This window comes from Ovis aries, chromosome 7 (assembly GCF_016772045.2).
Source record: "Ovis aries strain OAR_USU_Benz2616 breed Rambouillet chromosome 7, ARS-UI_Ramb_v3.0, whole genome shotgun sequence".
Classification (NCBI taxonomy): Eukaryota; Metazoa; Chordata; class Mammalia; order Artiodactyla; family Bovidae; genus Ovis; species Ovis aries.
Genome location: NC_056060.1, coordinates 42296642 through 42321442, shown reverse-complemented (window position 1 = coordinate 42321442; position 24801 = coordinate 42296642). Strand labels below are relative to the sequence as shown.

Sequence of the window (24801 nt, the reverse complement as noted above, 5' to 3'; positions counted from 1 at the left end):
CAATCCCTCCCAGCATCAGAGTCTTTTCCAATGAGTCAACTCTTTGCATGAGGTGGCCAAAGTACTGGAGTTTCAGCTTTAGCATCAGTCCTTCTAAAGAACACCCAGGACTAATCTCCTTTAGAATAGACTGGCTGGATCTCCTTGCAGTCCAAGGGACTCTCAAGAGTCTTCTCCAACACCACAGTTCAAAAGCATCAATTCTTCAGCACTCAGCTTTCTTCACAGTCCAACTCTCACATCCATACACGACCACTGAAAAAACCATAGCCTTGACTAGATGGAACTTTGCTGGCAAAGTAATGTCTCTGCTTTTGAATATGCTATCTAGGTTGGTCATACATAACTTTCCTTCCAAGGAGTAAGCGTCTTTTAATTTCATGGCTGCAGTCACCATCTGCAGTGATTTTGGAGCCCCCAAAAATAAAGTCTGACCCTGTTTCCACTGTTTCCCCATCTATTTCCCATGAAGTGATGGGACCAGATGCCATAATCTTAGTTTTCTGAATGTTGAGCTTTAAGCCAGCTTTTTCACTCTCCTCTTTCACTTTCATCAAGAGGCTCTTCAGTTCCTCTACACTTTCTGCCATAAAGGTGGTGTCATCCACATATCTGAGGTTATTGATATTTCTCCCAGCAATCTTGATTCCAACTTGTGCTTCTTCCAGCCCAGCATTTTGTATGATGTACTCTGCACATAAGTTAAATAATTATGGTGACAATACATAGCCTTGACATACTCCTTTCCCAATTTGGAGCCAGTCTTTTGTTCCATGTCTGGTTCTAATTATTACTTCTTGACCTGCATACAGATTTCTCAGGAGGCAGGTAAGGTGGTCTGGTATTCCCATCTCTTGAAGAATTTTCCACAGTTTGCTGTGATCCACACAGTCAAAGGCTTTGGCATAGTCAATAAAGCAGAAGTAGATGTTTTTCTGTAATTCTTCTTGCTTTTTCAATGATCCAACGGATGTTGGCAATTTGATCTCTGGTTCCTCTGCCTTTTCTAAATCCAGCTCGAACATCTGGAAGTTCTCAGTTCATGTCCTGTTGAAGCCTCGTGATGTGTCTTATGCTGCATAATCTTTGTTGCTTGCTGAAAACACACATTTCTGAGCAAGTGAGCTTATTCCATATGAAATCCTATTATTTTCTCTTCCACAAGTTCCATTCATTGTTACAATATTTTAAATGATGCTGCTCTTATTTTCTTTGACTGCAAGGAGATTAAACCAGTTAATCCCAAAGGAATCAACCCCAAATATTCATTGGAAGGACTGGAGCTAAAGCTGAAGCTCCAATACTTTGATGTGAAGAGCCAACTCATTGGAAAAGATCCCAATGCTAGATCCTGATGCCTTTTACTTTCATAAAAGGAGAAGGGGATGGCAGAGGATGAGATGGTTAGATAGCATCACCTACTCAATGGACATGAATCTGCAAATTCTGGGAGATAATGAAGGACAGTGGAGCCTGGCATGTTAAAGTTTATGAGGCTGCAACTTAGCAACTGAAAAACAACACAACTCTTCTATTACCTGGAGAAGGAGAAATTCATGACTATTTAATCTCTGTGTGTTAACGATCTATTCTCCAAATTAATTCATTAGAAAATCCAAACTTAAACTTTCTCTGTTGATGGATCATGTCTTAAGACTTACATTAAAAAAAAAAACAAAAAACCAAGAGATACACCATAACAGGTCTCACTTCATCTCTAGAATATGACCTCCTGCAAGTGGCAAAATTTGCCTAGATGGCAGAACTCATTACACTCATCAGAGCTTGTTGGTTATTTAAAGATAAGAGCATTGATATATAAACTGACAGCGGATATGCTTTGAGGATTGCAGAGTCAGACACGACTGAACACACGCACATGCTTTGAGGGTAGACCATGTTTCAGAATGCTTTGGATACAATAAGGGTTCTTGGCCTCAGACCAAAATCCAATTGAGATCAGTTAGCAAAATAAGTAGCTTTTTAAGTGGTCTAAAACTTCTTAAGGTGCTGGTTATTAAAAAAGGTGGGACCCATCTCCAAAATAACTAACCCTCAACAAAACGCCCTGGCTGGCCAGTATGTGACACAGGCATCTCCTGCTAAGATCCTAGCATCCATGAAATCCCCAAAGACACAATTTTTGAAGCAGCTCAAAGAAGCTATTACAGAAGGCCAGCAATTAGATCCAGAGTCGAAAAGAGGTTCTGGGAGAAATCTGGACACAAATCAGGTAAGGTTGAGCACAAACTGGAATCAAGATTGCCAGGAGAAATGTCAATAACCTCAGATATGCAAATGACACCACACTTAGAGCAGAAAGTGAAGAACTAGAGAGTCTCTTGATGACAGTAAAAGTGGAGAGTGAAAAAGGTGACTTAAAACTCAACATTCAGAAAACTGAGATCAGGGCATCTGGTCCCATCACTTCATGGCAAATAAATGGAGAAACAGTGACAGACTTTATTTTCTTGGGCTCCAAAATCACTGCAGATTTTGTGGCTACAGCCATGAAACTAAAAGACACTTGCTCTTTGGAAGAAAAGTTATGACCACCATAGACAGCATATTAAAAAGCAGAAACATTACCGATAAAGGTGTGTCTAGTCAAAGCTATGGTTCTTCCAGGAGTCATGTATGGATGTGAAAGTTGGACTATAAAGAAAGCTGTGAGCCAAAGAATTGATACTTTTGAGCTGTGGTGTTGGAGAAGACTCTTGAGAGTTCCTTGGACCGCAAGGAGATCAAATCAGTCAATCCTAAAGGAAATCAGTCCTAAATAGTCATTGGAAGGACTGATGCTGAAGCTTCAATATTTTGGCCACCTGATGGGAAGAACTGATTCATTTGAAAAGACTGATGCTGGGAAAGATTGAAGGTGGGAGGAGAAGGGGACAACAGAGGATGAGATGGTTGGATGGCATCACTGACTCAACAGACATGAGTTTGAGTAGGCTCTGGGAGTTGGTGATGGACAGGGAAGCCTGGTGTGCTGCAGTCCGTGGGGTCACAAAGAGTCAGACACAACTGAGTGACTGAACTGAACTGAACTAAGGATCATCTCCAGTATCCCCAGCATGCTGCTGCTGCTAAATCACTTCAGTTGTGTCTGACTCTGTGCAACCCCAGAGACAGCAGCCCACTCCCCATGGAATATTTTCAAGTTTACATGAAATTACTCACCAAAGTAAGGAAATATTGGCCACTGTGGCCACTGGACTGAATCAACATTGGTTCCTATATTAGTCAGAGTCCTCCAAAGAAACAGAACCAGTAGAACACGTATAGTTATAGGAGAGATCAAGATGGTGGAGTAGGAAGACACTGGGCTCACATCCTCTCACAAACACCTCAAAACTACAACTATATATAGAGGGGCTCTCACTGAAATCTACCTGGGGATCAGCAGGACAGCTTTTCTACAATCAAGGCTGGAAAGAAAGATCTACACAGAGTCTCATAGGAAGGGCAAGGGGTCTGGTTGAGACCCACACCCTTAGTACAGGACATAGAAAAGGAGAGAGATATCACAGGCTCAAGGATCCTCCCTGGTGGGGTGGGAGATGGTGAGAAGTTTGATCCACATGTTAGGCGTCCCAGCCACAAGGTCCAAAACCAGGAAGACAAGCCCCTTATCTGGTTTGAAAATGAGTGGGACTTACTGGAGGACAGTAAAAAACCAAGACTCCACAAGGGCACGTGCACAGACTTGGTTATTCACAGTCACAGTGTGGATGCGAGAAACTAAAAACTGCCTGGGGCTCTCTCGCCTGCTTCCCAGGACCGCCCTATCATACACCCCGCTCACACCAGGCTGCTACTCCAGCCCCTCCTGCTTCCCGCTAAGGTGGAGGCTGCCAGGGAGAGCGTGCACAGTCGAAGAAAATGAAGCTTGCTTGGAGCCCAGCCCTGCCTCCGACCAGGATGGAAGCAGCCATTGCCTGTGTGTGCATCAGTGAATATACTTGGGAGGGAGTGAAACCAGCTCAGTAATGTAGTACCAACCCCCCCAGCCCCAATCCGGCTTCTAACCAAGGCACGTCCACTGAGGGGTAAAGGAAACCAGCACAGAAATGCAGACCCAAGCCCTCAGTGCCCATCACTCCCCTAACCACAGCAGACGCTGCCATCACAACTGAGAGAAACCCAACTCCCTCAGGGCTCCTGCTCCAGAACCTCAGGCCCTGATCAGTCCCCCTTCCTCCATAGGATGGTGATGGCCTAGGAGAAAACCCAGCTTGCACCTGGCTCTAGTTCCAGCTGCTCCAACACTAGCCCTACCTCCCATCAAGACTGTGGCTGCCACCACACCCTAGGGGGAGATGCAGTCAGTGTTCACTCCAGGTTCAGCTCTCACTAAAGCCACTGGGCACGTGAAGACTACATAGGGAGTTTCCACACAAGGACATGCCATCAAGACTGGGGCATGCAACTGTTTTAACTAATTTTACAAAGACAGAAAAGTTCAAATGAGAAAACAGAGGACTATGTTTCAAGCAAAACAACAAGGAAAAAAACCCAGGGGGGAAAAATTTAATGAAGCAGAGATAATTTCCGTAATAAAATGTCCAAAGCAACTGTAATAAGAATGATAATTTTACTTCAGTAGATGAACACAGTGAGAATTTTACAAAGAACTAGAAAACAAAAGAACTGGTCAGAACTAAAGAGTACAATAGCTGAAATGAAAAATACACTAGAGGGAATTAATAGCAAATTAGGTGATACAGAAGGCATAAGCAATCCAGAAGACAGAGTGGAAATCATTCAATCAGAACAGCAAAGAGAAAAACAAACTTTAAGGGACCTCTGGGACAGCACCAAGCATACTAACAACTGAATTATATAGGGGTCGAAAAGGAGAAAAGGGTCAAAAATGTATTTGATTAAACTATAGCTGAAAATTTCTCAAACCTGAAGGAAACAGATACCCAGGCACAGGAAGCACATACATCATAATTAAAACAGCAAAAGTTAAAGAGAGCTCTAAAGGCAGCAAGAGGAAAACAAAGAGTCACATATAAGGGACCCCCTCATAAGTCTATCATCAGCTGATTTTTCTGCAGAAACTTCGCAGGCCAAAAGGGAGTGGCATGATATATTTAAAGTGCTAAAGGAATAACACCTATAACTAGAGATACTCTACCCAGCAAGGTTATCATTCAGAATTGAAGGAAAGATAAAGAGCTTCTCAAACAAGAGTTTATTGATACTGACCTTACTTGAAGTGTTATTTTGGGGCTCCAAAATCACTGCAGATGGTGACTGCAGCCATGAAATTAAAAGATGCTTACTCCTTGGAAGAAAAGTTATAACCAACCTAGACAGCATATTCAAAAGCAGAGACATTACTTTGCCAACAAAGGTCCATCTAGTCAAGGCTATGGTTTTTCCAGTGGTCGTGTATGGATGCGAGCTGGACTGTGAAGAAAGCTGAGTGCTGAAGAATTGATGCTTTTGAACTGTGGTGTTGGAGAAGACTCTTGAGAGTCCCTTGGACTGCAAGGAGATCCAACCAGTCCATTCTGAAGATCAGCCCTGGGATTTCTTTGGAAGAAATGATGCTAAGGCTGAAACTCCAGTGCTTTGGCCACCTCATGCAAAGAGTTGACTCATTGGAAAAGACTCTGATGCTGGGAGGGATTGAGGGCAGGAGGAGAAGGGGACGACCGAGGATGAGATGGCTGGATGGCATCACTGACTCGATGGACTTGAGTCTGAGTGAACTCTGGGAGTTGGTGATGGACAGGGAGGCTTGGCATGCTGCGATTCATGGGGTCGCAAAGAGTCGGACACGACTGAGTGACTGAACTGAAATGAACTGAAAGGATCTTCTTTAAGTGAAAAAGAAAACGTTATTGACCCTTATATCCCCTGGAGCCAGACTAGTCTTCTTAGGTGGCCTCCAAACCATAAAAAACTATTTGACAACTCATAAGGGTATTTTGACCAAAAACAAATGACTGGGTACTGCAGGCTCACTACATCAGAAATTACATCTGTTCTTCCAGCTTAATTTGGGGCACTCTTGGCTCACGCATTGGGATATATGCTGCTGAAGCAAGCATGTGGCTCATGCATTAGAACTACAAATTCTGGTCATTAACCCTTCCCTTGGTTTTCGTTATATAGTGGCTCAGATGGGGGACTACAAGTTTTACAGACTACAAGTTTTATCTATGAAACAGATGACATGCAGCTGTCATCCACCACATGATTTTAAAAATGATCAAGTAAAAGAACAAAAAAATCTAACACTTATGGATGTTGAAACAACCGTGTGGGTAACTTGACACGTGACCATGATGCTGCAGATAGTTTCGAAGTTCTGCCGTTAAGATCATGAGATCACATTCCCAGTTGCGAACCCTTCAATTCAGGCCAAAGAACGGCAATAAGGGGACCATACTGAGAACTGAAACCAACAACTAACTTACTGTTAACCATCAACAGCTTTATTATTCGACTGTCTTCATTCACATAGTATTACTATTCTAGGAAACTTGCCCAGGAAGCTAAAGTTGCAAATAGCTTTATTGTTCAAGAACTTCCTCAATGTCATTTATCTGAATGTTAGACTACTCAACTTACCCTCAGCACAGTATATACTTCCTTCTCAGAACAATAAATGGCACTGAATGACTGTTTACTTTGTAAGATTCACTTTGAAAATCATCCCTAATATGTCCAATCATAAACAAGCCCTCAAATAAAACATAAACACCTTAAAGAGAATCCCAAAAGAACGCCATAACCCGACTCTGAGACACTGCTAAGACTTATCAATGTAATGACTGTCTTTACCAAATGCAATAAGCTCAGCTTTGGTTTATCAATAGGATGATTCTGGTGTATTTTCAGGGAGCAAGCATAGGACAATAGAGTAGGAAGCTTAAATTATAAGGTATCATACAAAAAAAATCCCATACTAGAGTAGCATGATAAAGGAAAAGGTATTATACTAACAACAGACTGGTTATTAATAACAATATTTTAACAACATACTAATAAGAACAAGACTGGTTCCAAATCGGGAAAGGAGTACGTCAAGGCTGTGTGTTGCCTCCTGCATGGCAGGTGGATTCCCTATTGTCTGAGCCACCAGGGAAACCCAAGTAATTCTTTTTCATCACTTTCAAACTTACACTGCTCCCATTCTCAGTAGAAGACTCAGTTCAGTTCACTCAGTCGTGTCCGACTCTTTGCAACCCCATGAATCGCAGCACGCCAGGCCTCCCTGTCCATCACCAACTCCCGCAGTTCACTCAGACTCACGTCCATCGAGTCAGTGATGCCATCCAGCCATCTTATCCTCTGTCGTCCCCTTCTCCTCCTGCCCTCAATCCCTCCCAGCATCAGTCTTTTCCAATGAGTCAACTCTTCATATGAGGTGGCCAAAGTACTGAAGCTTCAGCTTTAGCATCGTTCCTTCCGAAGAAATCCCAGGGCTGATCTCCTTGCAGTCCAAGAGACTCTCAAGAGTCTTCTCCAACACCACAGTTCAAAAGCATCTATTCTTCAGCACTCAGCCTTTGTCACAGTCCAACTCTCACATCCATACATGACCACAGGAAAAATCATAGCCTTGACTAGACGGACCTTAGTCGGCAAAGCAATGTCTCTGCTTTTGAATATGCTATCTAGGTTGGTCATAACTTTTCTTCCAAGGAGTAAGCGTCTTTTAATTTCATGGCTGCAGTCACCATCTGCAGTGATTTTGGAGCCCAAAAAAATAAAGTCTGACACTGTTTCCAAGCTGCTGTCAAATATGACATGTAAGAATTTGCTCACTAAACATAAAACCCAAATAAGATAGAATTTAAACTTGCCCATCCTGAGGCTGGGCTTGCTTCCTCTGAAGAAAAGGGATGCAAAGAAATGGAGAATTTAAAATCTGGGCTCTGGTGTGAAGGATGACATCAGTGTTAACCGTGAGAGTAAAAAGGCAGGAGAGTGTTTCTCTTTTCCTACTCCCCCATCTCAGTAGACTAAGGGCCCAAGTTAGCTCCTAGTGACACTCACATAGCTTACAGTCAACAGTAACAGCTTTACTACTTGACTGTCTTCATTCAAATGGCATTAATATTCTAGGAAACTTGCCCAGGAAGCTAAAGTTACAAATAACGTCAATGTTCAAGAATTTCCCCAAGTCATTTATGGGAATACTAGACTACTCGACTCACCCTCATTTCACAAACACGAAAATCAATGTTCAGAGAGGCACATCCCTTGATGATGTGGAGCAGAGACAAGATCTGGAGCCAAGTCCCTTGACCTCTGCCCCGAAGTCTCCCCACAACACTATATTTTGTCTCAAACTAAGTGTCAGGCCTCAAAGACGTAACAATCAGGTTTTTGAGACAACAAAGTGATTTAACACACACACATGCTTTTAGGGTGGACCATGATTTTAGTGCTTTGGATACAGTAAGGATTCTAACTCTCAGCCCAAAACCCAATTAAGATGAGTTAGCAAAACAAATAACTTTTTAAACAGTCTAATACTTCTTAAGGTGCTGTTTATTAAAAAGAGACTCACCCCCAATGACAGTAATGTTTATCTTGTTGAAGGTAGAGAACCTCAGAAATCACTTTACTCATAAACTGAGGCCTAGAGATGTATTATGATTTACTCAATGTCAGTTAATTGCTATAAATAAATCCAAGAGAAGAAATACTAGAAAGTAGGATGGCATTTAAAATGGTAAAAATCGCAAAATTGCTTCTTTATGAAAGAAATGACCGTGGGCCAGAAAGGTTTCACAGGATTTGAGCTGACTCTTGAACTAACATGTAATGAGATAACCTCATAGAACAGCTTCACTTGTTCAAGCAGTTTCAGGAACATTAGTTGGGTTGGGGCAGCAGAGACAGAGATAAGAGCATTTAAAATTTCCAACCAAGTATATACTTGATTCTGGTGACACAGAAAGACTAAATTTAATGAAAGCTTCTTAGGAATGCCTTGGTAGCAGTATGTTGACAGTTTCTAAGTACTTACTTCAGCTGATATAGTCTAATCCACTAACAACCTTATTTCTACTAAATGCTTTATTAAAACACTGAAGCTTAGACAGTTTAAAAAAAAACAAGTTATTCTTCAAAGTGAAGTGTACTTTCAATGAATTTAAAACAGGACTTTCTCAGTTACGCTTTAAAAGAAGTTTTGGATATATCAAATCTTGGTCAACCCATTTCATTTTCGAGATTCAACCAGTCTGAGCTGTGATATGATGATGAAAACAAGCTTATAACTAATGTCACACACAGTCAAATGGGTACAAAGGAAGGACAGCTGATTCCATTAATGGCCACAATCCAGTACTGATATTATCACCATCTGTAATGAAGGAATCAACATTTAAAAAAAAAAATCATTAAAGGAGAAGCAACAGTTTAGATGTTAGTTCAAGTGCGCAACTCACTCTTACTACCTACAGATTATCAAAGTTCCAATTTAAACTTAATGTTTTTCTAGTTTCAGTAGTTTTAAACAGGTACAAAAGTTGGTGGGTGTGCAATACCAACATATCTAAAACTGCAGTAGGATAGTCAATTTAAAATTTACTTTTAGGATTATACAATGATACTCAATATGACCATTCATTTAAATTCCAAACCCTAACAATTATGAATAAAAGATTCATATCAAAAGTAACTTGTCAATCATACCTCAATAAAGCTGGGGGAAAAACTTACTGAAAGAATTCTAACTACCACGATAAATCAAAATATCCTAGGTAACTCTAAAATGAGTTAAAATGTTCATTCAAAAATGCCTCTCTCATCACAAGTCCAGAACTATGCATTTTTATGCACTGGGTTCAATAAAGACACAACTGCCTTGAGAGAAAATTTCTTTCAAGAGCATCATTTACTGTAATAACCTTCTTTATATATTACCCAATAACACAGGACTGCAAGTACTCAGTTCTGGTTATTTCTTAAAAGCATTTGTTGCAATATTCTGATAGAAGTAAAATTCTAAATTGTGTTTTCATATGTAAATTGCTAGACATGCAGTACTCACACTGAAGAAAAGCACAACACTTGAAATCTTGTAGATTCGTATTTTACCTATTTCTGCCAGTTCTCTGAGCCTTCAACTGGATGACATATAAGGCTCAACTATCACATACCGCAGTAGACTAAATAATCACAGAAAAACTGCACCTCTCCAATACTCAATGAATGGAAAATGTTACCTATGGAGTCATTAAACTCTTGTCCATCTCGCTCATTGAAGTATTTAGGCAGTACATAGTAAATGCCGTATTTTCTAGTGACCAGATTTCAATACTTCAATGATGGAGCTGAATGCCTGGGGCAGGGAGGGGAGCAGGGTTCCCCAGGATGCTGCTCCTGCCTCTTATTCACTCGTGAGATGATCTGGAGCTAAGCTGCCCTGTGGAGTCCCTTTAAACCAATGCAGAAACAAAAGGGGTCTGTTACATGTAAAATGATCCCCATAGTTTCTGTAAGTAAGCCTCTGGTGTGAGAGAAAATGGACTATTCAGGTATCTACAGTGACAATCCTGAAGAAATACAAGATACATATCTTTTCTGAAATACCAAGTTTACATGTTCAGTCTACCTGTAACTTTCTGCACATATTACATTTTTTAATCACTTAAATACTTAAAAATATATGATGTGTAAGACTAGAAAAATAGAACGCTTAATTAATGAGCAGCATTTCTCGATCATCTCAGATAACAAAGAGATATATATGACTCTAGCCTTTTGATTACATGTATCAAGTACATATACAGTGACACCACTTTCACTTGAACAGTTAAATACATATTAAGCATCAATTAAATATTTAAATATTAAGTAGTAATTAAGATCAATTAGAAATCACACTTGCCTTCAGCTTCAGTGAAGCACTTAGAAAAGTTTATTTTGTGCTTAGATTTTTCTAAAGCATCACAAACTTATTACATATCCAAACTCTTCAGTGGTAGAATATTTAATATTCTAAAGGAGAGGCCTTTAAAGGGGACATTATAGAAACTGTCTATGACCATAACAGAGAAGTGATCCATTCAGAGTATCTATGGTTTTTCCTTTTACTGCAGCTAATACATTTCTTTACTGCTGCCCCACAGCTCCACCCACTTCCTCTTTTGCTGTTAAGGTGAAAACTATTCTCTTGAAGGAGTAAAAATATATTAAATGTCCCATCTTGCTGATACCCATCTGTGAAATATCACAATAGAAAGTAGAGAATAGTTTGTCTTTTCAAAAACATAAAACTTTATGAGTTTAAATCATCAAACATGTGTTGACTTGGTACAATCCACTAAGAACTTTTTGGATGAGGACAAATATATATTGAAAACACACACTATAAGATGCTTTTTCCTGAGTAGAATACTAACTTTATATCATATTAAGCTTCTGTGAATTTTCAAAACAGAAAATACCAAGGCTTTTCCACAAAATCAAATAAAAATCAGGAATGTTCACCTTCACATCCAAAAAAAGAAGTTCAAGTATAGATTCAACAAAAATGATGTAAAATCTGAAACAAGTAGCCAAAATTTTAAGTTATCAGATGGCTCTTCACTTTAAGTATTCTTCAGTAAACTTCAGTTTGAAACAATGTATTAAAACATGAAAGACATTTCCAGGAAATTGTCCAATTTGAAAAATAAAAATCATGGTGAGATCATGGTGGTGAGAAAAATACAAATCATACGCTGAACACAGGAGAACAAAAAAGGCAACCAACCTTTATAAACTTTCTAAACATATCCTGTACTATCATGGGTAGAAATCTGTAATTCAAGTAAGGCAGCTTTTATTAGTTGCATAATCTAAAACTATGAATAAATTTTGGACTTTAACTTTAAAGGAGATAAAGGGTTTCAGAGTTGTTACTGAAATACACATTTCTTGAGACAACGAGCAAAGTTCCCATTAATGGGAAATATGTTCTCTTCACACAGTGAAACTGACAAAAATTATATCAAATGAGAAATCTTCTTCTCTAAAGTAATCTCCTAAATACCTCAATAATGCAATACTTGGGAAATGTAATTTTTCAACTCAGACTTGAAAGTTATTATGAAACAAACATACAGAAATCTTATTGCTTGGCACCAGATTTTCCAAATATGAAAGAACTGCTTGAACCACCATACTGTTTTCAAATCCTCTTTTTTCCAGTGCTACTTTTATTTTCCGAAGGTAGACTGTTCAACCTAATGACAATCCAGGCTGAACCTTGCAATGTACAAGCAAGTCACAGTTCACATCAAACCAAAACAAATGCTCGATCTTCTGTTTCTGCCAAAATCATATGAAAATATTTGTAAAAATTAACTAGGATTTATCTGTGGCCAGTGAAGGACCCACAGAACGCTGTCTTACAGCATTCTGTGCAAAGTCTTTGTTTGTCCCTTCTTTGCTTTCAGATTCCTCTTCTGAAACATCTTCTACATCAGCCTCTTGTTCTTCCTCCACTTTTTTCAAAGGTTGGGAAGATTCTGGTAGTAATTTTCCTTAAAGATAAAAACCAGAAGTGTTTTGTTGTTGATGTATTAGAGTTGTGTTAGAGTACAATCAAGACACAATTCATATGCCCATAAACTGCTTTGGCAATGATTTATCAATCATGTTTGGATTTCCAAAAGGAAAAAGCTATATTTAAGAACAAATGACCCTATAAAAATAACTGGTTTGGAAGGTCCACTTTACTTACCGAATTCATTCTTATTACCCACCTATTCATAAACTGAACTGAAATTAATGAATCAGAATTAATGCTGTGAATATGGATGTCTATAAGAAAATAGACTGCATTAAATAAAACTATATTAATTTACTATTAAATCTTCTAGCTAATAAAAATAATAAGACAAACTTCAATAGTACCCTTGTTTCAGCTCCCAGGCGAACAAGAATCAGATGAAAGCTATTTTCCTAGACATGATTTTTATTAAGTGGATTCATAAATGTGCCTCCTCCTCTCCACATATATAATTTTACTGAGGCATAATTACAAACAACATAATATACCTATCTTAAGTATACAGCTCAATTACTTTTTTACATGTACACACGCACAATATCCCCCCACCCCAGTTGTTAATAGGAACTGCTGCAAGTTAACGTAAACTTAGAACACTTAGAACATACCATGTTACTGAGATACAGAACACAGAATCCGGCTAACGAGCTTTTCTCTGTTCAGTGGTCCAAGACCATCCCTAATCCTAGGCAATGCAGAATGGAGCAGGAAGAAAAGGGGGTATAAGGTAGAAGAGACCACAGGAAGAATTCCCATACAGTGGACAATCTGTTGTTTGATCTGTCTGGCATATCTCTTTCTATTGGGTTAACTCCTTCCCTATGCCCCATCCCATGCAGCTGTAGTTGAGTATAAACAACGTTGAGAGCAGCGCTTCTCCACCAGGGGCGATTCTGTTGGAACACTTGGCAATGTCTGGAGATATTTCTGATTGCTACAACTGAGAGGGGCAGTGCTGCTGGCAATCAGGGGGATGATGCTAAAGATTCAATAATGTACAAAAGACAGCTTGTCACAGGTAAGAATTACCCAGCTCAAAAGACCAACAGAGCCAATGCTGAGAAATTCTGATTTACAGTTTAAAAAAAAAAAAAAAAAGTGAGCCCTCTACGCAAGCAGAGTACACCAGAACTTTTTCAAAAGATAGGTGAGTATAGGGAGAAGTATATTTCCTTCTTACTCTAGAATTATGAGCTACAGCTTTCTGTAGTTATTCTATGCTTGGACTAAAAAGAGCCCCAAATGGAACCAGCACAAAGTCATAGGGAACTGAGCAATTCAGAAACATTTGAGCCCTAGGATTTAGTCAACTCTGTCCTCTGGCTTCCTCACTACATGAACCAATAAATTCCTATTTCGCTTAAAATTAGACTTAGTTGGCTCTTTTCCCAGCAACTTAAAATCTAAGCCAAAAACAAAATGGAAAACAACTCAAATCCAGAAGCCTAGTATAGAAGGGGCAATATCACATTAAAGTATGGATTAACATCAGCAGTGTAACAGATTACCTAAGACAAATCTGTTGTTAGGTTTAAGGTTTTCTAAGCAAAAAATATAAATAAAATGTACATTTACCGACTCAACTGTCCAATAAATAATCTGCACTTATTATACTTTTCCTACAGATCAGCGGCCCTTGGTGAATAAAATTATTCCCTCCCCTCCGTGCATGCAACTTTTGATATCGATGCAACTACCTAAGAAATTTTTTAAAAACCCTATCAGCTCTTCAACAATGAATACTTAACTGCCATCTTCACTGAAATGTTTCTAAATTGCTCAGTTCTCTATGACTTTGCACTTGCTCTATTTCATTTCAGAAGTTTTGACCTCAGTAAGTCCTAAGCCACGAAGGCAGCAGAATAGAAATGTCGGGCTAAGAGTTCAACTTAGGTTCTACTCTCAGCTCTCATTTCTGCGTGAACCTGGAAACACAGTTCATCTCTCGGAGCTTTAGTTTACTCACTAAATGGGAATCACAAAATGGAAAGAGTATCACTTATGCAGCCTACTTTAAAGAGCTGCTGAAAAGCAAATGGGATGACAGAAAGTGAAAGTTCTTTAGAAATAAAGGCCTTCATAACAGCATAATTTTCAAATTTAAAAATAAATGATAGGTAGGTAAAATTATATTAAGACAAATAGCAATGAATATTCTAATTCCCATCTTGTAGTAAAATACACAGCTAATGGGACTTCCCTGGTGGCTCAGATGGTAAAGTGCCTGTCTACAGTGCGGGAGACCCAGGTTCAATCCCTGGGTTGGGAAGATCCCTGGAGAAGGAAATGGCAATCCACTCCAGTACTATTGCCTCAAAAATCCCATGGACAGAGGAGCCTGGTAGGCTATAGATCACAGGGTCGCAAAGTCGGACACGACTGAGTGACGTCACTTTCACTTTTCAATGAGACTCCTAAAGCAATGACAGGAATTGCTTTCCCCAATATCCTAAAAGAAAAACTTAGACTTGACCAACATACAAAGAAAAAGCCTCAAATGTGGTCACTATACCAATGAGATGACTTCAAGACTGGAATATACTCAACTTTTTTTGACCCAAATATACTCAAATGGATCCCCGAATATTATGGAATTTTCAAACAAATTGACATCAGGTCAATGGTTATCAAATATCTGTTAAGGTACATGCAGTGTTAAAATTCTCCACAATATAAAAGCCAAAATAATGACTATTATGTTCCTAAATGCACTGGGCTGTCATGTCATTCTTACATGAAATATGTATCTCTCTTCTGCCACTACGCCAAATTTAGAAACCCTAGCTAGAAAGGCAACCTGTTATGTGTGTGAGTGTGTTTATTTCAGAAATGAATGGGATTACAGTAAACAAAAACATTTAAAAATATACTTACTGGAAGGGTAAGGCTGGGGTCTGCGCCTTTTTGAAGGACACAGGCAATCTGCCACAAATATCATGAACTGCAAAAATAAACATAAGAATCTGAATGTATAATAAAAAGTTAGAGTAACTATATTAAATTGCAAAACTCTAAAATATTTTTCTTCCTAGTACTCCAAAAATGAGGAACTTACAAGTCCTAATACCAGTCCTGAAAGCAGAGTCGCTACAGCAAACACTGTATATGATCCCCAAATCGGTAATCCAAGGTCTTCAATAAAGTAGTTATGGCAAGTCTAAAATCAAAAGACGAAAAATAAAAATCACAGCCATTTCTTTAAAAAGTGAGTGCCAAAATGTTTAAAATAGAAGTAAATCTGAGCCCTTACCCTGATCCACATAGAGAGCTGAAAGAGTCCTGACATACTACTCATCCTAAAATAAAAAGAAAAAACCAACTTGTATACGCAGCTCTGAATTAGAAGACGTGTATATTATCTATATTTTCTACTTTTTACTCTATAATTTCCAACACAACAGATTTAATTGGTGATATTACTCAAGATTAGTGATACATCACTGATTTCAGGCCCATAAGAAGCCTTATTAGCAAAAATCAACAGTTTCAGAATTTTTGCCACTACATAATATCCTCAAACAAAACACTTGATCTTTTTTCCTTTTCTCCTGTTGTTTTGCCTTTAACCTTTCACTTGTTGGTTTCTCCAATGTACTGTGAATATGGGTTGACCTCTATGGAACCAGCTAGTTTGATGTTAGACACACTATAAGCAAATGGAAACTCTTCATTCACCCTTAAAATCCTCCAAAGAACACATAAGGAAGGGAGCCTGAAGGAAGACTGGGAGCACTTGCTGAGTCAATCCTTCTCACCTAAGAATTACCCTCCTTTCATATTAAAATTAAGTAGAACTTACAACAGTATTAGTTTGATACAGTTTAATAACAAAATAATTACCTAAGAAATAAGTCACCACAGAAGTAAAAATAACTATTTTCACATAATTAAACTCAATTAAACAGGCAGTCAGAAAAAAGGTATGTTCCAAAAATTAGGTTTGTGGGTTCTCTCTAGCATAAGCGGCACCCACCAATACATACTAATTCACAGATAAGCCAGAGCACCTGTACTCAGAATGGCCAAATCCAATCACCAGTCTTGGGGTGGGGCAGGGGGGGATGTGCCCCTGCCAAGCCGACCCTAGGAGTACCCTTTATTCGTCTAACAAGAAAGGTATGAAATGCTGCCCTGAAGAGTCAACAGAGACTTCCAAGCAACCCCCCTACTCTTCCATCAGAAAGAGCAAGAATCATTTACTGACAGGAGATTTTAAACAGAATCAGTTACATTTCCACTCCAACAGAGAAATGTATTTTAATCATGTTGCTTCTGCGGTTTAAAACACAAAATGGGAACAGGAACAAGGAACAAAAAAATAAATCACTGTGCAGGCTCACTGCAGCCTGTGCTAATTAGATTCTATCAGGAACATTAGGTACCTTACTTGGGTTTAGTGAGCATGGTGGTTCAGTGGGGGAATTCTAAAAGTTCAATTCAGAGGTATAAGGAAAAGGTCCTACAGATAAACTTCTATTTTAAAACACTGTTTAGGGATAAACTTTCCTGCACTCCCAGAATCCAGAGCATTCTCTTATATACTAGTATTTCCAATTCTCCATCCTCCAAAGACACAATTGGTAAGAGGACAGGAAGAAATAACTTAGCTGGACTAGGATGAGTCCATGATGGCCTCAGAAAAACTCAATATTCCCAGAGGTCTCTCAAATGACTTGTGAGGCTCTGCTCCCCAAGAAAGTAACAAAAGACCTTCTTGCTACGCCCAATCCTTACTGCCCCATAGACATTGCTCATCCATACTATTCACAAAAAAAGTTATCAGACAGGTGGAATAATTCAATCACACTAAAACAAGTAAAATCTAAAAGTAGCACAAGTAAGTATATGGTTGAGGCTTCTCATTCAAATATTAAGCTCCAATGATAGCTTTACCCATTATGTCACTTCTAGAGGAATTATTATTTTGATGATACAAATGACCATATTTACAGAGCCAAAATATTCTAACAAGACTTTTAGCTTAATTCTATAGAATGCCTCTCTGTACCTTAAAAAAGGACCACACTATCGTTTGGAAGATAAAAGTCTAAACTAAAAATATCACAGAGTAAATCTGAACATATTTTAACAGTCCTAGAATTAAAATGAAATATAAATGCTTATTTACATGAAATACATGATCCAATTAATTCTGAAATAAATAAGAGAAAAACCCTTTATACTTACAAAATAGAACCTGGACCAAACCATGATGAAACGGGTTCAATGCTTTTCCACTCTTTGTCACTTATAAAGTTTATGAAGTCCTTCTTAGTTCTTGGACCCTGATATCGCCTAAATGCACCATCTTTACAACTAATGAAGATCAGAAGCAAATATTAGCACTGAATAAATAAACTTGTTTTGCTATTTCTATAATCTCATTTTACAATCAATCCTGTACTCAAAATCAGCAATGAGCAATACACAACTAGCAAATTACACTAATTACCTACCCTTAACATCTTAGCGCCATATTTCATTAACCACTGAGGTTATATTTTTGAACAGTCATAAGCTTTCAGACTTTATTACACTCTTCCAAATAATAAAACTATAGAATAAGTATTAATAGTTATATGTCAATTTGTTGTTTTCTAGTCACTAGGTTGTATCCAACTTTTGCAACCCCATGGACTGCTGTCCACCAGCCTCCTTCATCCATGGGCTTTCCCAGGCAAGAACACTGGAGTGGACTGCCATTTCCTCCTCCAGGGGATCTTCCCAAACCAGGGAACAAACCCTCATCTCCTCTATTGGCAGGCAGATTCTCTACCGCTGAGCCACCAGAGAAAACCCTACACGTCAATTATATCTCAGTAAAAAACTGAGGAGAAAAAGAAATTCAGTATGTAGATACAGCTCAGAAAATTACTTTTAAGCCACAATACACACATTAAAAAGATGACTTCACGAAAAAGTGGTTAGAATAGTATCTAACATTTATTATTTATTAGCTACTACTGAACTAGAGGTGAACAATTTGAGGCATTTTGCTGGTCTTTTCAACCATAAGCACATCGCCTCAGCCATCAAGCTTTAAGCCACTGGAGGCATCTGGTGCAGCGCAGTGATTCTGTTTTACAGTCCGCTTTGCGTTCTTCCCGACACCCACCTCCTCCTCCTCCTCCTTTCCAACGTATGGAGCTCTGCCATAGGATCCTAAGTGCTCTCCCTGTTCCTGTATCTTCATCAGTTCCAATCGCCAGTCTAGGCCTGCTTACTTAATACTTCTATTTTGATCACTTACGGGCAAAAACTCCCCACTACTTATAGTAAGATTATAGGACCCTTTATCCATCCAAAAAACTACAGGTTAGCTCCCACTCAACCAAAGATTTCTGGAGAAACAGGCATCCTACATTTTTGAAGGATAAGTACGATTTCAACAGGCAAAACTTAGGGGAATGGGCATGATAAATAATATGATTAAAAGAAAAGGGCAGGAAATTCTAGAAAATTTCAGGGAGTGTTGAGAAAGCTGGGAGACTAATAAGGGGCATGTGGAGAAAAGGACTGCGTGAAAAGGATGAGAAGCACTTATAGAGAACAGGTATTTAAACAGATACAAAGGGAAAATAAAAAGGGAAAACAGTTATGAATATGGAAAAAAAGACAGGAAAACCAAGATACATACAGAATCACTGACTTCTTGTTTCAGGAGACAAGTGCCTCCTGGCAGTCAACTTAAGGTTGACTTAAGGTTCAGGGCAGATACAGAGATTTAAGATTTCTTATGGCTAATTTAGAAGATAAAGACAAACTAAAGAGCCTACACTGAAGACTACATAATGGTATTTATTCTAACTTAACTGTTTCACCCACCACTGTTCCCAAGGCTGAGCTAGAGCACTTTCTGAGCTAATGTGTAGACATTCCATGCTCCTATTTATGACTGTTTATGAGACAATCCTCAGATGGAACACTTAACTCTGCACTCTTAAAAATTCTACTTCCAAGGTTGAGTTTAACCTCCATATTCTCCAGGAACCAGTCCAGCACACTGATTTTCCCCCTTAGCAAATTTCCTATAGTACTTAACCACAACCCTGAGCTCATAATCACTTATGCCACTATTTCTTGTGCACGTCATTTTCTAAGACAATTAGAAATCTCTGAGATCACGGATTATTTCATACCTCATTCATCCACCTAAAGGCACCTAAGATAGCACTAAGCAAAACAAACCTTCTAATAAACTTACTGAATATAATGCTCTTTACACATGATCAAGGCTGGAGGCTACTATTCTGATTATGTTATGATGCATCCCTCGTAACTACAGAATCTTCAAATACTTACTGATAAATAGTAGGAAGAGCAGTTATGATAAATCGTCCACTTAGTCCTACAAATGAGAAAGATTAGAACTAAATACAGGAAAGAACATACAGGTTTTACATAAGCCAATCTTTTACTACTTAAAAGTTGACGTGATCATTTAAATACTAATAGGCAAAGAATATGAAATTAGACCTAAAAATAGTTTAGCTGTACAACATAAACAATGAAAGAAATTTCATTTACATACTTAAAGCAACTTTAAAAAATACCATATATTATCTTAATTTAAAAGTACATAAAATCTGAATATTGAAGACATTTGTGAACATATATACATATAAACATTTGGTCAATTATTACTACTATAAGATTACTAGCAATGAGTCATGGGGCAGCACAATATAACTGCAGTCTTATGTCTAAAACCCAATGAAATTGCATTTGATAATCAAAAAACAAGCACAGAGTTTCTAAAGTATTGTTAAAAACGGAATTGACTCTTTCAAAAGGTGGGCAGTAACAATATCAGCTAACATTAACCATGTGTTAAACATGAAAATGATGAAGGATCAATCTATGGCTCAGCTTTCACATCTGTAAAACTGGGATATTATCTATCCCACAAGGTTGTGTAAGGGCAACAAAATAAATGCAAAACACTTGGAGCAGTATCTATAAGAGTAGTGAGTCCTCACCAAATACTAGAGATTATTCCCATTTGGGACAGGGGCAGAGTCAAGAATCCAAGTTTACCGTGGCCAAGAACAGGTAAGAAGCATCACGTAAGGGCAGGGCTTGACACCTGTCCAGGGAGCCAAGTCAGGAGGCCACAACCATAAGGGCTTTGTAATTAAAAGCCCATATCCTCAAATCATTATTAACAGATTAAATTTCGAACCCAACTGCAGAGACTTAGATAATTTGTCGGGGAACGTGACCTGGACTCTACAAAGAACTTCAACCACATGCTCTTTATTCTAAGCTCGGTACAGATGTAAATGCTGGGGTGACCAATGTCCACCTGAGTCAAAAGGTTCTAGGGCTTCTCACAGATGTCTTCCGTACTTGTCTGGGGCCTGGGATGCTAAGGAAAAAAGATCAGAGGAAGTTACGTGGGGAAGAGTGAGCGAAGGGAGATGCCTCCAAGTTCCCTTACAGAAATACAGAAAAGAATTAAGCTGCCGTACACAACCAGGGAACACACTTCACATTGAACCCTCATTAAGGAGGTGGGTAAATCAGCTTAACCAGCTGTTCATAAAACCCAGTCAAAGGCAGAATTAAGACCATGTAATGTGGAAAACAGGGTCAACACACATCCCAACCTGCAAAGAAACAAAACGAACCAGAGACTTACAGTACCTGGCTGCTCTGTGACATCAACTTTTGCAACATTAACCTCAAGATCTTCTCCCCATTCAGCAAAACTTTCCCATTCTGGTTGAAGATTCTGACAAGCAGGACACCATGGAGCATAACTAAGAAATACAGTTTAAAAAGAAAAGTTAAAACACTCTAATATGAACATTAGGGGATAAAAATTCTAAAGTGTATTATTTGTAAAGAACATCTTTTAAAAACAAGATAGCAAAGTGGTTTAACTTTGTGAAGAGGAAAAGGTTTTAAGTATGAATCTAACACTCTGGAAATCAAGAACTACGAATTGATAATGCTAATTACAGAAAAGCAATTCTGAGAATAAGTTCTTAAGACACAAGGGGACTTTTTTATGTGCACAACAGCTCTTTAAAAACCTTTGGATTTCTCTATATAATGGGGCCAGAAAGCTCAAAGCCGAACTTGGGGTTCATCAGTTTTAATGATTTTATGTGCAGGAGTCACAAATGCAAAGTGCTAGTATGAAAAAAAGGAAGCAAAAAAAAAAAAAAAAAAAAGGAAGCACCCAGTGCTGTGGTGGATAGGAAACATGTGCCTCATTTTAAAGAGGGAAACACTACCCAGCTTGACTGTCAGGAGAACAGCTGGCCCCAGGGAAGCCGGCCCAGGACTGCAGGCTATTCTAATTTAAAAGGAGCTGAAAATCCTCATTTTTATGTAAAAATGCTACCCCAAAACTTAACCCAGACACAAACACTAGGCAGGCCAAATGAAATTCTTTGGCCAGACCTTGGTCAACCTTGGGTTTTCAAATCTGTGGCCAAGCATACTAAGCATTTTAATTACTCTTCTGGTATTCCCTTGAAAAGCCCTGAATCTTTCAACTTTTCTCATATTGTATATTATCTCATAATTTACCGCAGTTTTTTTTTAAATGGAACCAGTTAGAATAAAACCTATACCTGTTAAACATAATACAGTTTCTGTACTTCATTTTCTATTTTCTTGACTTATTTTATGAAAATAAAACTTCTAAAAGTATACGGCATTGTGGAAAGAGACTAGTACCACAAACAAAAGCCAAAGTCCACAACAATAACTTGAATTGCAAAGTATCTCTGTAACATAATTCCTGATTAAAATAAGTTTAACGTAGATAACTAACTTGTAATAGAAGCAGCCTATTGTTAGAAATACTAGACCCTTTTTCAAGTTCCTTTTGTTTCTTAGGTGCTTTTTATAAGGTTTAACTTCATATTCAGTAAGCTAAGGGAAAAAATACTATGGTATATGTATTCTTAATTTCATACTGCTGCTGCTGCTGCTAAGTCACTTCAGTCGTGTCCGACTCTGTGTGACCCCATAGACTGCAGCCCACCAGGCTCCACCATCCCTGGGATTCTCCAGGCAAGAACACTGGAGTGGGTTGCCATTTCCTTCTCCAATGCATTAAAGTGAAAAGTGAAAGTGAAGTCACTTAGTCCACTCAGTCGTGTCCCGACTCTTCGCGACCCCATGGACTGCACCCTACCAGGCTCCTCCGTCCATGGGATTTTCCAGGCAAAAGTACTGGAGTGGGGTGCCATCACCTGCTCTGCAGATGCTCTAACTCAAATCCCCTAATACTTCACTTTCGACTACTATATTGATATAGTTTGATCAATTAAGTTGATTAAAAAAATCTCGAGTAATATGGGATAGTAATTTACATATGAATTCATAATCGCGATTGCTCAACACATTATTTATGAAATTGTTGAGTATTTTATGGGCACAATCTAAAACAAGTTACTGAGGACAATGAAAACCAAATGCTGTCCCTGGTTGTATTTCCTCACTCCTGCATCTTCAACAGTTTCTGAAAATTGTTTCGTTGAGTTACAAACTATACGCATACTAGATAAACATTTCCCCTAATGTTCTATGCCTTGTTTGATTTTACGACTGGAGTTATTGATCTGGCCTTCTGGGTTCTCCCTTGGGAGAACCTTGTCCACCTCCACCTTCCTCCTTAACTGGCAACCCAACCATACAGGAAAACACCCACTTGAATCTTGTTAAGGAAGGGGGTTGTTCTAATAACCTTTGCATATCTACACTGCGGTAGTTTCTGGAGACAAAAAGAAAGCCACTATGGCAATACCTGAACATATTAATTAAAGCTCTGTCTCTCATCTGTAAAATCCAGGAAATAAGACCTATCTTACAGAATTTGTAAAGAATTTAATATGATAATGTATGTAAAGTGCTTAGAAGTGTTTCAGTTTGGTTCAGTGGCTGGGTCATGTCCCACTCTTTGCGGCCCCATGGACTGCAGCAGGCCACGCTTCCCTGTCCATCACCAGTTAACACTCAAAATGGGTGTTTTCTACTAATATCACTGATATCAGTAATACTGCCACCACCAATTTAGCGACAAAAACAAAGGCAAATAGTTTATTATCTACCGATACAAAAGGGACATTATTATAACAGAATTAGCACAGACATGACTTTATTCGAACAGCATGTTTAATGCAATAACACTTAGGAAACGTAAGATTAACAACCCATAACATTCAGTACGTTGCAAAAACACACACCCAAGGATAAGATGTTGGCAGAGAAAAGCAAAAAAAAAAAAAAAAAAAGATAAAGGAAATGAGGATTTTTTAATAAAAATAACCCAAGTTGAACTTATTTGACATTTAAAATATGCCTAATTCATAAAATAAAATTTAAAATAAAAGTTTCCAACTGTAACATTCTAAGTGGACTACTTTTTAAGGGTAATTAGAGAAAAGGAGAGGAGACTTCCATTCCCTCTTTTGTAGAGTTTGGTGAAATAAGCCTGTGAGTCTCTGAAGACTCATTCTCAAATAAATAATTATATAGGAAGTAGAGAGACCCACCTCCCCCAACCCCAAGGCCAGGAAGAAAAGTTGAGAGAATTCAAAGCTGAACGTAACCTCACAGGCGAACCTCAGCCCTAGCAACCACACTAAGACGCACGCTTTAGGGGAAATTTAAGAGCATTCCCCCGGTAAGAAACGAGGAGAAGGTGAGACCAAGACAGTGGAGGATCCCAACAGGAGTCAGGAAATCTCGAGGAGTCGGGGGGCTCCCGCCCCACAGCTCAGAGTCGCAGTCCCGGGCAGCCTGGGATCCGCATGCGAGGAATGAAGATGATACTGAGCGGTCCAAACTTGGTCCTAGGACCCCAGCCCACCGAGGGGCCCCGAGACCACAGCCCTGCACTCACAATTCTATCATCCACTCTCCTTCCAGCAACTCTCTCCAGTTCTCGTCCGTGATGATGCGCACGTCGCTCCGCCTCCCGTGGGCCCAGGGAGCTCCCCAAAGCAACAGTAGTAGCACTGCCACCGGGATCCGGAGACTCCCGGAGGGCGCCATGTCGGCCGTTTCGCCCACCCACAACAAGCGAGGCGGCCCCCACCTCCACGCAGCAGCTCCTCACTTCCGCCCGCGCCCGCTGATCAGTTTGTGCGCATGAGCGCGGCAGGGCTCGCGCGCGCGCGCCTTGAGGACGCGCATTGCGCACGACGAAGCCGCGTCCTAGTGGATTGGTTGAGGAAAGAAAAAGGGAGCGCCCCTAGTGCGCATGACAGAGACGCTTGTCTTCCTTCTTTCTGCTTCGCCCC

The 24801-nt window shown here is 39.2% G+C and overlaps 1 protein-coding gene across 1 annotated transcript; it reads right to left on the bottom strand.

The window, feature by feature from the left end:
* Positions 1 to 10877: 10877 nt before the first annotated feature.
* On the bottom strand, positions 10878 to 24634 carry TMX1 (thioredoxin related transmembrane protein 1). Its single transcript, XM_004010523.5, has 8 exons — positions 24402 to 24634; positions 21185 to 21300; positions 19841 to 19886; positions 17726 to 17854; positions 15789 to 15834; positions 15594 to 15695; positions 15413 to 15479; positions 10878 to 12509 (listed from the first exon to the last, which is right to left on the bottom strand). The coding sequence occupies exons 1-8, from the start codon at positions 24551 to 24553 to the stop codon at positions 12331 to 12333; spliced, it is 837 nt and encodes a 278-aa protein (XP_004010572.2). The 5' UTR covers positions 24554 to 24634; the 3' UTR covers positions 10878 to 12330.
* Positions 24635 to 24801: the final 167 nt, after the last annotated feature.

Coding starts and splice junctions, on each gene's coding strand:
- TMX1 (XM_004010523.5), bottom strand. CDS start 24,553: ATGGCGCCCTCCGGGAGTCTCCGGATCCCGGTGGCAGTGCTACTACTG. Junction 21,301..24,401: donor GGAGAGTGGATGATAGAATT/GTGAGTGCAGGG, acceptor TGTATTTCTTAG/TTATGCTCCATGGTGTCCTG. Junction 19,887..21,184: donor TGATGTCACAGAGCAGCCAG/GTACTGTAAGTC, acceptor TCTCATTTGTAG/GACTAAGTGGACGATTTATC.